Source organism: Enhydra lutris, unplaced genomic scaffold (assembly GCF_002288905.1).
Source record: "Enhydra lutris kenyoni isolate GAN:26980312 unplaced genomic scaffold, ASM228890v2 scaffoldscaffold36, whole genome shotgun sequence".
NCBI classification, from domain to species: domain Eukaryota; kingdom Metazoa; phylum Chordata; class Mammalia; order Carnivora; family Mustelidae; genus Enhydra; species Enhydra lutris.
The window spans coordinates 8,012,777-8,027,751 of NW_019154120.1; the positions used below are offsets into that span (position 1 = coordinate 8,012,777).

The 14,975-nt window shown below is 45.1% G+C and overlaps 1 protein-coding gene across 2 annotated transcripts in view; it reads left to right on the forward strand.

The window, feature by feature from the left end:
- Positions 1-13,313: 13,313 nt before the first annotated feature.
- Positions 13,314-14,975, forward strand: part of LOC111154274 (CD226 molecule) — a 64,438-nt gene continuing 62,776 nt past the window's right edge. For both annotated transcript variants that reach the window (XM_022513784.1, XM_022513783.1), the window contains exons 1-2: positions 13,314-13,380; positions 13,688-14,026. In XM_022513784.1, coding sequence (XP_022369492.1) covers positions 13,335-13,380; positions 13,688-14,026 — 385 coding nt within the window. In that variant the 5' untranslated portion in view covers positions 13,314-13,334. The remainder of the gene's footprint in view (positions 13,381-13,687; positions 14,027-14,975) is intronic.

Below are 14,975 nucleotides of genomic sequence, written 5' to 3' on the forward strand. Positions count from 1 at the left end.
CCTGGCTAGGGCCCGCTGAGGGTGGGGTGCACTTGGCCGCGTAACACGAGGTTGGGGTTGGCCCGTCCGGATGCTCCACCACAGTTGGCCATCTGTGTCGTCACCAAAGAGCTTGTGACCAGAGGCCCCACAGCGAGCCCAAGATGGAAGGGGATTTGACCCCAAGTCCTCTGCAAAGCCCATACTCTTTTCTTTACGAGGGTCGCTCTCACGCTCTCGCGCTATCCATGGTGCAGAGGGAATGTTATCAAGTAGTAGCACAAAGTAACGGGATGTGGAGGAGAAAGGCATGAGCTCTGTCCGGATGGCTGGGGGAAGAGATAGTACATGTGTCCAAGCCCCAGTCCGTCCACGGAGTGTGGTTGTCTGCTGCTTCCTGCGTCTCTTGGAACTTAGTTTTTCCCGAGGTCTGATGCTTGAGGTCAGGAGTCCTGAAATGTTCCAATATTTATTTCCTCGAAACCTTGAGACCATCAGGAGAGGGAAGGGTATCAACGGAGCAGGAAGGTTGAGGACGGTGGCCAGAGGAGTCCTGAGTACAGTCTGCTGAGCCCCCGCCCATGCGGAAACCAGGTGAGAAGCCGGGTGTGGGCTCTTCTCCAGCTGCTGCTTTGCAGAAACGGCTCTCATTGTCTTCTTGTCCTGGGCGTGTGTATGTTGGAAAAAGTTCTTCACTTAGAGTGTTCCAAGTTATTTTACACGTCTGAACATAGACCTGCATAACCACCAAAGAGCAGCAGAGTGTCTCTACACATTTAAACACCAGATCTTTGTGGGGCACCTGCGTGGCTGTGTTGGCTAAGTGTCCGACTCTTGATCTCAGCGCAGGTCTTGATCTTAGGGTCATGAGTTCAAGCCCTGTGTCAGGCTCCATGCTGGGCATGGAACCTACTTTAAATAGGCAAACAAACAAAAAAACCAGATCTTTGCTAACTTGGCTAAATTTATTTCTTTTTAGGATACATATCTTAAGGCAGCCTGGCTGGGTCAGAGGATATAACAAGTCACATTTTTCATATGCATTGCTTAACTCTTGCATATAGAAAATGCATACCCCTTGACCTGTCCACAGCAGGGTTTGGCTATCCATGTTTCTGCCCACTCTTTTTTTTTAAGATTATTTATTTATTTATTTGACAAACAGAGATCACAAGTAGGCAGAGAGGCAGGCAGAGAGAGAGAGAGAGAGGGAATCAGGCTCCCCACTGAGCAGAGAGCCCAATGCGGGACTCGAACCGAGGACCTTGGGATCATGACCTGATCTGAAAGCAGAGGCTTTAACCCACTGAGCCACCCAGGAGCCCCCATCCGCCTACTCTTGTTACAACAGTCGCTATCATTCTCTTCATTTATATGTTTACATATTCGATGTGCAAAAGTTAATATGCCATTATTTTAAATGTCATTTTTCATAGCGAGATTAAATACCTTTTCACATTTTTCTGTTTGTATTTGTTCTTATGTGAACTGATGTTTGATATTCATTGCCTGTTTTTCTGTTGGGGTATTTGTGAGATTTTTTTGGTCACTGATATTTAAGCACTTTATGCTTAGAAAATGTTACACTGTGTCTCATACCTTTCATATATCCCTCTCCCGATTGTCAGGCCTTCTTGTTTTGTTAGTGTACAATGTTTGCCATGCCATAGTTTTAAAGTTTTTCCTTTAAGATTTGTTCATTTATTTTAGAGGGGGGGGTGTGGGTGTGCAGAGGGAAAGGGAGAGAGAGAATCTTAAGCAGAATTCCCACTGAGTGTGGAGCCTGATACAGGGCTCAGTCGCACGACCACGAGACCATGACCAAACCATGAGCTGAGCTGAAACCAAGTGGACACTTTACTGACTGTGTCACCCAGGTGCCCCCAGTTTTAAGTTTTGTGTAGAAAAAGCTATCACATTTTCCCTGACTTTGGTATAAGATATATATACCTTAATATATATGTGTCTTAATATATTTTATATATATGTATGTAATATCAAAGTAAAAAATGCATCTCTGTCTTCAGGCTTATCAAGCATATTCTCCAATTTTTTGAATATTTTTCTTATTCAAACTATTAATGCATTTGCAGTGCATTCTGCTGCAACATGTGAGTGTTACTAATCAGAGTTCTTAGTTGTAACTTGCCAAACTGCTTCTCTCTAAGTTGGGAAGGAAGCAACTTATCAGAAGGACACAGGACTTGCCGCAGGTCACAGAATGAACGGGTGGCGGAAGCTTGTTCAGTGCCCCTTGGCCGGCTGCCCACTGGGCCTGGTGAGCACGTCTCTGCGGCCTTGCTTGGGCCCAGGCACTGTTGTCTGCTGCTGGGCATACCAGGACGCCAAGTCCACCGCTGCTGGCAGAGCTCGGGCGCCGCAAATCCGTACCCCCGGCCCCTGGCCAGAACGGGCCCCGTAGCCCCGCTGCTTCCCTGCTGTGCTCCCAGCCTACGGCGGTGAATTCTTAGGATATGGATGTACTCAGCAGAGCCTAGGTCCTACACCTGGATGCAGCTGCAAGGACCGTACCGCAGGCGTGTAGAGCTTGTGCTGCCCAGGGAATGGCCAGTGACCCCATGGAGCTGACTTCAGCCTTTCCTGCTGGTAAGTCAGCTTCTCTGGTGCCACATGGAAGACAAGCCATTCTTTCCCTGTTGAACTAAAGTGGCACCGCTCTCATACGCTGCAAATCCGTAATTAATTAATCTCGGTTTCTTAAAGAAAAAATAAAAAGTTGACAGCCTGACTTCCAGAACAACTATTCACTCTCTAGTCACTACTGAAAAGTCTTTTTCCATGTGACCTAATTACACTTTATTTAATGCAACTTTAATTGAGTATGAGAAAACATTTTACACATACGTGAAATATCTACCCAGTGCTCATGAACTAGAACACTAGGTGATACCGAAAGTTCGTGTTGAAAAGAAAGTAAAACCTTCACGTGAGGCAAATCTGTTTTAATGAAGAGAGTATTTAATGTTCCATAATTATTTGAAGTATCCAGGAGAGCTCGGCTCCTTTCTTCTGTAAGTCTGTGCGGGCCTCTTCCTTGGCTCGACAACATTCTCAATATTCTCCCTGAATGAGGCTTACTCTGGCTTCTTGGACAAGAGGAGCTTCTGCCACAGATCTAATTACGTCTTTCACTAACTCTCATTTTAGACTTAATGTTACTCCCTTTGATATACTATGTAGATTTTGTATACTTGCTACCGATTCTTGAGATACATTCATATATATTCATACATATGTGTACACACACACACACACACACACACACGTGTACTTTTTTGCTTCTAATTTGGATATGACAAAACAAAGCTGTTGAATCTTATAAAACTATTTTTTAGACACTTTATTGTTTTATCAGTTCTTTCTTATTCGATTCTTTTGTGTTCTCTAGGTTGATCATCTACGAGTAATAATAAAGTCAAAATAATTCTTCAATATTTACAGTTCTTATTCTTTTTTTCCCTATAGAATCAGTTAAAACTTCCAGGGCAATATTAAATATTGGAAGTGATAGTGGCCATTCTTGTCTTAGGAATTTAACTGAGATTCTTCTAAGGTTCTACCATCAAGTCTGCTATTAGTTTCCAACCAGTTTTCTTTATTATGCTAGTTAAATTCCAAAATTACTCTGAGTTCTTATCAGGAAAGGATATTTAAAGTTGTCAAGTGCCTTTTGGCATTTCCTGGACTGGTTATATTTTCTTGTGTAATTATACTATAATTGCCATTTGCTTATTGGGAGCCCAAGACATTTGTTCTGTAGTATTTCTTGCTTCCTCATGGGGCTCTTAACTCCTTCTTCTCTCCTCTGTATCTCCTAGACACTACTAGCTGCTTCTAGAGCCTGGGCTGCATTTAGGTTCCGTTACTCTGGTAAGAGATCTTCCTGGGTGGTGCTGTTTTCTTCCCGCTGTGTCACTCGGTCCCCTGCTATCTGGTTGTACCATTTTAGCGTGAGGTTAGGGTTGATCAGAGGGCTCATATACTGTCAATCAGCAGTGTATCTCATTATAAAGTTCCCATTAACTTTCCACTTAATGGCCTTAGTATCTAGTAACAATGGTCTCCTTCCATTATTTTAATAGGAGTAACAAGAAGGCAATGAAAAATAGTATCTATCATTGTTTTTCCACTTAGTAGCTGAATTTTTCTATAAAAGGAAACTTAGGTCACCCTGAAATGCAGTTTGTACAGGGAAGGAAGGATAAATGCTTGCTTTTCCATGTGTTAGAATACAGAGCTGGTGCCCTGGTGACCCCAGAGAGGCAGGAGGTAGCGAATGTAACACTCCGTCCAGTGATGTCGTGATTTTAGCTGCGTTTCCTATTTCTGTCAACACATGGTAATGTTAAAGCGTATTTTTACTTTTAAACCCTTCAAAAGGCCCTTAATAAGGGTCACTAAAAAAAAAAAAAAAAAAAAAAAACCATGGGAGGGAAGAATTTTGTTCATCTCTGGGAGTGGTAGATAATCTTCGTTCTGCGCCACTGACTTTCCTCGTCAAATGGTTACCTCCATTTGTTCTCCTGGTTGGAACCCAGGATGGCCGTTCTCTGGACGTGTAATGCGGTTTCATTTGTCTCAGGATGTTTTTATTGTTTGTTCGGGGAATTCGTTATTGACCATGTGATCTCTGAACATCTCCCCTAAAAAACTAGCTTTATGTTGCCTTCCTGGTGCCAAGACAGTGGGGATCCTGTATCCCTCAGGAACAGATACAAAGCTAATTTTTAGGTTCTTTATTTTGCAAGATTTCAATAACTCCGGGGAGAATAAAAAAACCCAAAGTGAAAGACCTTACAAAGAAACCAAAAAAAGCTGTCTCCCCTCTTACTTTCATAATACTAGCAGTAACTTTCTAACGGGATATGGGAGATAACGAGGATGATGGTAATGATGGCGATGGGGATGATGTGTGTGTGTTATTTTGCATGTGGATGGTGAATTAGGAAGTGACTACAAAAGAGAAATTTAGGGAAAGGACCTCGCCTATATAAATCTGGATTTGTAAGTCAGGGAGAAAGCAAGATCAGTTTTTAAGCCTGGACCCCATAGATGGACGTGGCATCTATTGTTGAAATAGGCTCTGCATTCGGTGTGATGCGAACCACTTGGGTAGACAGCGACTGTTTCAGCCAGTGTTTGAGGTTCAGTCCAGGGCCCACTGAATCATTTTGAGAAAGAGCTCGCCCCAATCAGGAACGTTTATCTTGGAGTTTGTCCTGCCAAAATTTATGTGCCTTTTGGATCGAGGCTATTTTATTTATTATTTTTTTTTTTGCCCTATTCATTGGAGAAATAGAAAAATGAGGCAGAAGAAAAAAACCACACATTGGAAACGGGATGGCCTTTGGGTTTTGATGAGCATATAGGCCACATACGATGAACCCTCATAGTAGAAGCCATCCCCTCGCCTGCTTTCAACAAATAATGATCTAACAGACACCCTCCGCATGCCGGGTGCCTTGCAAGGCTCTGTGGAACAAGCAGCCCACAAGACTCCTCTTCAGCTTGAAGGGCTCCATGAGGCTCGCAGAGGAGATGCAGCGGGTAAGTGGGCAGTTACAAAGGAGTGCTTCAGTCAGGAAGCCGTCGTCATCTGGCGTCCTGAAGAAGCTCAGAGGAACATCTACCCCAGGCGTGGGGGGCTCAGGGAGGGTACCCAATAAGGGATGTCTGAGCTGAGGCCTCCCTATGGGAGGAGATAAGAGAAGTCAATGCAAAGGAACCCTGTGTGCAAAGCCTCTGCCCCGTCAGGTGGGTCTGGGGTAGAGAACGCGGGTGGGCGAAGTGTAAGACATTAGGCTGGAAAAATGGTCGAGATCGATCTTGTCCAGCCTTGTAAGTCAGTAAGAAGTTTGGGTATTCTTCTGAGGATACTGATATAACAACGATAGTGACATGAGTCAGACAGATCTTTTAGAGGACTTCCTCTGCCCCACAGTAAGGGCTCAAGAATTATTTGTGCAACGAAAGACAGCTTCTACTTTTCTCTTTCCGTTCCTTTCTTCCTTCCTTCCCTCCTCCCTTCCTCCCTCCCTCTCTCCTTCCTCCTTCCCTTCTTCCTTCCTTCCTTTCATCCACCCTTCCTTTCTTCCTTCCAGAGAGTGTAAGAATGGGGAGAGAGGGGCAGAGAGAAAGAGAGAATCTTAAGGGGGCTCTACACAACATAGAGCCCTATGCAGGGCTTGATCTCACGACCCTGAGATTAGAATCTGAGCTGAAATCAAGAGTCGAACATTAAACCAACTGAGCCAGCAGGCGCCCCTGTATTTCTTCTTCCACGCTTTCAGACGCGCATGGGGTCCGCAGAAAGGCCAGCCCTGCACGTGCGCTGCCTCGGAAAATGTGCGGGGCGCGCCGGCCTCCAGAACTGCCTTCTCCTCCGCAGACCCCGGCCTTTCAGCCCGGTAGCTCGGCCAACCGCCCCAGGTGCGCCTCAGCCGCAGTCCCTCGCGGTGCTCTAACCCACGGGGCGCCTCGATTACTCAGAATCCGAAGAACAAATAAAACGAACTCCGTGGTCCTCCAGAACGACTTAGAGACGGTTGTTTTGAAGACCTCGAAGCCGCTAACCTCGCAGAGAGGGCGCTTAGCGAACGGCGACCCGGAGCTGTGTGTGGCGGAGCGGGGGCTGAAGGCACAAAACCCAGACGAGGATCTAGAAGGCGGGGTGGAAGCTCCGATTTGGGCAGAGATAAGCAGCGGCCTGCACGTCAGAGACTTCCAATGCGAAGTGCCAAGTACGAAGTACGTTGCTGGGCAGGAAAACAAATGGGGAAGAAAAGGCAAAATCACCAACTGAAAGTTTCTGTGCGTAGTTGGGAGGTGAGAGAGCAGAGGATGAGAAGCACGTCGTTTCCAACGGCGGAATTTCAGCGGGTGGGGACGACAGGGACAGAACTCCGCGTGGGTGTGGAGTGAGTCTGAGTAGCTGCGTGGTGAAGACGCTTCTAGAAGCAGTTACACTCCTTGGCTGGTTTTAATCCTCCAAAAAGCCCTGCTTAGTGAAATATTAGTGCTTTCCTTCTGCCCCCACTGGGAGGAGCTCTGGAGGAGAGAAGAGCCCAGGAGCTCCGGGCCTGGGACAAAAGCCCTGGGCTGTTCCTGCCACGCCAACCCAGAGAGAATGGGGAGGTTGCCAGGGACAGGAGGGGGCTAGGTAAGGAGGCCACGACAAACAGGAAGCCCCTAACCAGACACACGGCGGCCAAGGAGAGTTACAGCGAGCAGAAGCAACATCTCAAGGTTAGTAACCTTCTAGAAAAAAAAGTGGATGTAGCTGAGCTCACACCTTTTTTTTTTTTTTTTAAGATTTTATTTATTTATTGGACAGAGAGAGAGATCGCAAGTGGGCCGAGCAGTAGGCAGAGAGAGAGGAGGAAGCAGGCTCCCCGCTGAGCAGAGAGCCTGACGCGGGGCTTGTTCCCAGGACCCTGAGACCACGACCCAGCTGAAGGCAGAGGCTCAACCCACTGAGCCACCCAGGTGCCCCTGAGCTCACACTTTTAACGTAAATCTCGTGCAGGGGAGTAGAGACTGTCCATGAAACAGTGTCAAGTAGATTCAGCAGGAAAAGAGCCAATGACAGCTGGATGGCTGATGTCTGTCCTATGAACCTGTAAGTTCGTGGATGGGAACAGTTCAGCCAGAGAGTGTCATTTAGGTCCTTTCTCACAGTGCTTCTAGAAGAATTGTATTTGTAGTAGGTCTGATGGTATGTTCCTTGAGAATAAGGGAATCGAGCTAATTTTACTAGTGTCTGCACTGCTTAACCTTCCTTCCTTCAAGCAAGACCGAGCAAGGAGGACCTTAAATAACAAATGTTTGCTAGCTGAGTATTTATTACCCTGTGCAGGGCTTGCTGACCTTTCTTTGTCACGCATCACACAGTTACTATTTTCGGCTCTGTAGGCCTTGTGGTCTCTTTGCAGCCACTCATCAGAACACAAAAATAGCCGTGGACAGACGATGTAGAACCAAGTGAGCACGGCCCAGGCCGAACGGACTATTTGTAAAGGGTCCGGCCGGGGCTGGATTCGGCCCGTGAGCCACAGTTTCCAGAACCCTGTCCCGGAGGAGCTCTGCTGCAGCCCAGCTGAGGTGTCTGCTTTGAATGGAAGCTGGGCCTTCGTGGACAGTCCCTCCAAGGTGATCTAACCCCTGGGGCAGCTCTGTGACTTGCCCGAGTTCTAAGGGCCTGGATGTCTGAGGGAAATCGTGTGTCCTTCCTTCGTAACATTCTCCTGAGGCGACGCTTTGAGGCAGGGAGCAGAAACCTAGACTAAAACCCTCCTGTTGAAGTCTTGCTGGAAGGAGGAGCCTCACAACAAGGACATCCCAGCCAAAGGCATACAAACTCCCACATCTGGGGAAAAAAAAAAAAGGAGGAAAGCCCCCAGTCTTCCCAGCCTCGGTCCCTTCTTCTGAGTCTAGCACAGGCTAGACTGTTTTGCAGCCCTCGGCAGGTCAGCAGCTGTCTCAGCAGGAGTGGGAGGGGAGCAGGTAGGAGCGGCTTCTCTGCATACGCGGGGACGGTTGCCTACTTGGGTGACTGCGCAGAGACAAGAATCCTCCCAACGGCCAGAAAAAGCAGACATCTGGGAAAGCAGAACATGTTCCAGATAGCAGAAACAATGAAGCTGAGGAGAGGGAAGCGTCTGTGTGCGTGGATGGCCCAAGAGAAGGAGACAGCGTGTCCGAAGGCCGTCATCCAGCCCAGGTCGCCCAGCAGCACGCGGTGCGAGGCAAACCCGTGCAATGAGTTTCATGCTTGTGCGGTTCGCTGAGACCTGTTCGATAGGGGAGGAGTCCAATAATATTTTGATTAATGACTTCCTTGAGGATGAAGCTCTTTTATACAGACAGCTCTATTAGAAAAAAACCTCAAGCCAAAATTCCTTCATAAATCATGCAAAAAATGGCTCCCTCCACAACAGGAATAGCTCAAGGGCGTCTCTATTTGTCTTTGGTTAGATGCTGATGAATAGGGCTTGTCCTCAGCAAAGCTGTAACAGCTGAACTTGATCTCGGGCTGCACGTCCTTCTGCATCTTCCATTTGGATCTGTAGCCTCCGGGGCTGGTATTTTAGTCGCTGCAGAATCGAGTCACCGATAGCGCAAGTGCTGTCTTCGTCTTTCCAGAGACTTGACTTTGGATGCCTTGGGAATATAGGGTCACTGCCCACTACTATCAGTTCATTCCCCTTGTCTTTTCTTTTCTTTTTAAGATTTTATTTATTTATTTGACAGACAGAGATCACAAGTAGGCAGAGAGGCAGGCAGAGAGAGAGGGGGAAGCAGGCTCCCTGCTGAGCAGAGAGCCCGATGGCGGGGCTCGATCCCAGGACCCTGAGATCATGACCTGAGCCGAAGGCAGAGGCTTAACCCACTGAGCTACCCAGGCGCCCCATTCCCCTTTTCTCATAACATCCCGCACCCCTGATTCTTCGCTCCGGGGGGAAGCTCGCCGAGGGCTGCGGGAGCCTCTGACTGGAAGATTCTGTGTTGCGTCTCATTCTCGTAGGGTTGGCGCCGGCGTGCGGCAGCAGAGACCTGCTGTGTCCACGTTCCTCTTGCCGCTCTACCTGCACCTCTGCCAACCTGCCCAGCCCTGACCACACACACGCCATATATATATGCATTAATAAATACACAGACGTTAATATAAACGCATGCAATGTCTCGGCGTGTGTTCCATGAGCACTTAGAGATTCTTTACGTCGTGAATCATTCATCTGACAGCCCGGACTCTGTTCTGCATCATCCGTTTCTAGCGGGTGAGGAGCTGTGGCCAGGCGTGTGACGGGACTCCGCTCGCAGCTCGCACGGTGGGGCCCCATGTGCGTTTGCAGACCAGACTGGCTGAGGGACCACGTGATGTCAGTCAACGCAGGGCCAACAGCAACGTGCGGTGGCTTGTGCCGTTGGAGAGACCTGAGGTGAATCTGGCCTAATGCCATTCACGAGCAGTGAAACTCACGCAACGTAAAATTAAAGTGCGCAACTGACATTTCACACATTCGCAGTGTCCTGCAAGTACCATCTCTATCAAGTTCTAAAACATTTTCATCGTCCCAAAGCAAAACTCTATGACTTAAGCAGTCGCTCCTGGTTTCCTCTCCCTTAAGCCCCTGACAACTGATCAGATCTATAGATTTACCTATTCTGGGTGTTTCACATACGTGGAAGCTTACAATATGTGACCCTTGGCCACTTAGCATGTTTTCAAAGCTCATTCACGTTGTAGCCTGAATCAGTATTTCATTCCTTTTTATAACTGCATAATATGCCATCGTGTGGATATACCACAATTTCTTTACCCTTTCTTCTGTTGATGGACATTTGGGTCGTTCCCACCCTCTGACTCTTGTGAAGACAGTTGCTATGAACACTGGTGTGCAAGTATTTGTTTGAGTATATGTTTTCAGTTCTTTGGGGTATAAACCTACGACTGGAATTGCTGGGTCATATGGTTATTCTGTTTTACTTTTTGAGGAACAACCAAACTGTTTTCCACAGTAGCTGCACCATTTTACATCCCCACCAGCAGTGTACAAGGATTTCAATTTCACTATGTCCTTGTCAGCACTGTTACTTGCCTTTTCATTATAACCATCCTAGGGAGCGTGAAGTGATATCTCTTTGTGGTTTGAATTTGCATTTTTTTCTAATGACTAGTGATGTTGAGCAACTTCTCATGTACTTGTTGGTTGTTGGTATATCTTTTTTAGAGAAATGTCTATTCAGGTTTTTTGCCCATTTAAAATTTTTTTTTTTACTTTTTACTTTTTAATTTTTTTTAGTCCATTTTAAAGTTGGGTTGTTTGTCTTTTTCATTGTTGAGTTGTAAGAGTTTTTTTAGTATATTCTGGATTCAGACCTTTATTAGATGTATGATTTGCAGATATTTTCTCCAGCTCTTAGGTTTTTTGTTTTTTTTTTTTTTACTTTATTGATGGCAAAATATATTAAGTATTTTGAAATAGGTCATACTGTGTCTGTCACAAGATCACTCCAGGTACAGTGTGTGTGTGTGTGTGTGTGTGTGTGTGTGTGTGTGTGTGAAGGGACACAGGTCTAAAGCAGGGCACGGTGCAAGGGGGGCCAGTTAGGAGGACACTTTTTTGAGGGATTCAGGAATTCTTGGGACTGGGTGTAACTCTTGTTCTATAGTTTTATTTTTTTGTTGGTACCTATCAAGAGGAAGTCCTGTCGTTAAGATTTGATGTGGAGTTAATTTTTCTGACTCAGATGTAAATCCTCATTGCCCTTACCACCTTAGTCCATTCTCCACAGGCATCCAGGTTCTCTTTCAAAAACACAAAACTGTCCTCATCACTGCCTCCATAAGATTTTTAGTGGCTCTGTGTTGCTGTCAGAGTTGTGTTTAATATGCCATAGATGTGTCCCAGGGACTGTGTTTGGTGCTGTGGTTACAGATGTAAGCAGGATGCTGTGGTTCCTGAAGGCCAGGTTTGAACTTCTCTATTGCTGTCATTCAAGATACTTTCAATCTGGACCCAACATCGTGGTTGTCTCTTTTCCAACCCCTAGACCATAGTGACACCATTCCCCTAAAATTTGCTCTGTTGTCATGCCTTTATCTCCTTCCCTTCCTCCTCTACTTGGAAAATCTTAGTTAGGTTGGAACGCCCAGGATCTGGTGCATTTTTTCTATGAAACCTTTTGCAATTAGAATGAATTTCCCCCTCTCTGGGCTGTGCCAATACTTGCTCAAACTTGACTTCTATAGAATTATCAGGTTTTATTATAATAAATTGCCTCTGTGATCTGTCTGATCCAATATACTACTGCATGCCTTGAGGACAGAGACCAAGTCTTCCTCATACTTGCACCTCCAGGACCTAGGCAGGGTACCTGTCACAGTCAGTAAATTTTTGGACAGACTGTTTTTTTGAATTACTTGCAAAACAGAGATACCTCATCTGACTCTATCATACAGCTGTTACAGGTACAAATACCATAGATGTGAAAGCTTTTGGAAAACCGAATGCTGTATAAACATAAGGTGGTCTATACAGTACCATATGTATACATTCTAATTTTATACTGCTGATCTCTCGCTTCCTGAAAAAGTTCCAGGTTAGATACTGAGGTTGAACAGCAGACACCTACTGGTAAACTTTGGGATTGAAACCAGGTTCAGAGTTGGCCTTAGGCAACATTGTCTTTAGGGATTCATGTTCCTCCTTTCAATTTTTACCTACTTTTTATTTTGACCCTGTCATCATGGGCCAAATGCATTCATATAATTCCATAGAGGAAATAATGTGTTTTTATATTAACATGGTAATATGTTCCTAACAAGTTCTTAAGAAACTGAACTGTTATTTAACATGAGGGAAGGGAACAATGATGAACCTAAAAAAAAAAAAAAATCAATCACGTTTGATATTGTACTATAATTATGTAAGATGTAACCATTAGGGGAAAGTGGGTGAGAGGGTGCTCTCTGTACTATCTTTGCAAATTATTATGACTCTGTAACTATTTCAAAATAAACAGTTTAAAGAAATCATCCATAATGGTAAGTTTGTGTATGTCCTGAGGTACAACACTCTTGTAGCTCAGGTCCTTCTGTGGTCCCTTCATGGCTTCCAAAGCAAATGCCTGAGGTCAATGAAAAGGTAGAAGTAAAAGGTAAAAGGAAGGCCATGCCCAACCACAGTCCACATTGGTAGAGCCTCCAAATCCCTGACACCCCAAGGCCCTCCCCCTGCCCTTCGGTCTCTGCTCCAATGTCAAGTTCTCAGTGAACTTGACCTTCCTGTCTAAAAGGGAAGCACTACCACCAGCACCACCCTATCCCCGCTTTCCTGCTTTGTGTTTTCTTCGTGCACTTATTACCTATAGCTATAGGTAATTACCTATATTTTTTTACTATTTTATTTCCATTTCTGTCTCCTCCCACTAGAATGTAAGCTCCATGATGGCAAGGACTTCTTCTTCTTCTTCTTTTTTTTTTTTTAACAAATTTACTGTTGTATCCTAACTGCCTAGAGCAGAGTTTGGCATAGAGAACGCCCTCAGCCATTCGTTGATTTGTTCAATGAATGAATCTTTGTAGAAAATAAAAGCTTGAAAATAAGCTATTTCCCCGAGAGAGAGAAGTGATTCAAATCTGCTCATCCTTGTGCGAGAGCAAACCTGACTTTGAAGCTCAGACCTTTTCCTGTGTTCGTTCTTCAGAAAAAGAAGGCACGACTGATAATATCTGAGAGGAAGGAAGCAGTGCATTGTGCTGGGCCTCCGCATGTAACATTATAAAAATTGTCTTTTTTTTAATAGACCACCCTCCCAAACGGTTTCCAGAGATGGATTATCTTACTTTCTTCTTCGCTCTTCTTCACATATACAGAGGTAAAGATAATGTCTTCATTTAAAAAATTTACTTCTTTTTTGGTCTTATAGTGTGACATGTTTAGAATTTATAATGCCCTTTAGTAGGCTCCGATAATTTCTCACTTGTTCAGGAAATCTACAAGTTACAAATACCTCTTATTGGCAGTGGAAACCTTTTTAGACTAAGGTAGAAACTGTTAGCGTTTAGTGGGGGTCTCAATTTGCTCTCTTCCTCAGTCTTAGAAAGCTTAGAAAAAGCTTGAGGTGTCTTTTGCTATGTCATCCATCAAGCCTAACTGAACAAATGTGATGTTGTGTATTTCAGCACTATGTGAAGAGATGGTTTGGGACGCGACTGTTAAACTTGCTGAGAATATGAGTCTGGAGTGTATATATTCATCACTGGACACCTTAGTTCAGCTGGAATGGCACAAGATCACTACGACCAACAGAGAGCTCATGGCCATTTTCAGCCCTGCTTACGGTTTGAGTGTAAAGCCACCCTATACTGATAGGGTTTACTTTTTAAATTCCACCATGGCGCCTAATGATATGACCCTGTCCTTTCATAACGTCTCTGAGGCCGATGTTGGCTTCTATTCCTGCTTTCTACACACTTTCCCACAAGGACATTGGGAGAAGGTGATCCAGGTGGTTGCCTCAGGTGAGTGGACATCTTGTTCTCCTTCTTACCCATCTACGACATCGAATCTTAAAACCCCAGTAGAAACTATAAAATGCTCTATCATGTGTTTGTGGTATTTTCCAATTTCACTTCTAGATCTTATGATGTTATTGTTTTAAAGAAATAGTTCTGTGAATCAGATTCATTTTTCTTAATGTGCTGTGATTTCTGAGTAGAATAGGCCATTTCACGAATTAGAGTGTCGTAGGAAGAAGAGCCCAGGTTTTCTCTTGTCTCAACCATGACTAGAGCCTGGACTAAGCTGATGTTGGCAGTGTTTGGGTCCAGGACCAGATCTTTCCCCATGTGAGCTTCCTCCCAGGGACGGAGTGCTGCTTCCCTCCCCTAGGCACTCAGTGCTGGCTTCAACCTCTGTGTGTTCAGAGTCCTCTCTGTAACACCAAATCTAGATTTATTAGTGAATCTGGGCAGAATTCATCAGGCGCTGGCTCCATTTTTTGCTTCAACCAAGCTCCTAAGAGATGAACCTTCAGAAACTGCAAGGTGTCATTTCAAGAAGGATCAAATGATCTCTTAGATATTTTCTGCCGTGTCTACCAGGGAGTGTGCTTTGCTGCTCAGTGAGTTAGTCCTTCAAGTAATAGCCACGTGGATTGGGTATGGTTTATTGGAAAAACATGGCTTTTCTAGCCTTTAGTTTCCTCAAAACCTTATGTTAGTTGGTCGATCCCCTCTGCATCTCAGGCTTCTGAATAGTAAACTGAGTTAATAATACCATTCTCTTTGTTGAACGGCTTAAGGATCCTATGGTTAAAGACGGGGGGCAGTCAGGGAGTGGTGGGTATTATTATTGTCACTATTATCATTCCCTATGCTTTCAACACAAAGTGACTAATGATGACATTTTGAGATGTCCGAAATAGTCTAGGGAAGGACATAGTTTGGAATTGTGTGTTTCTCGTCTGAA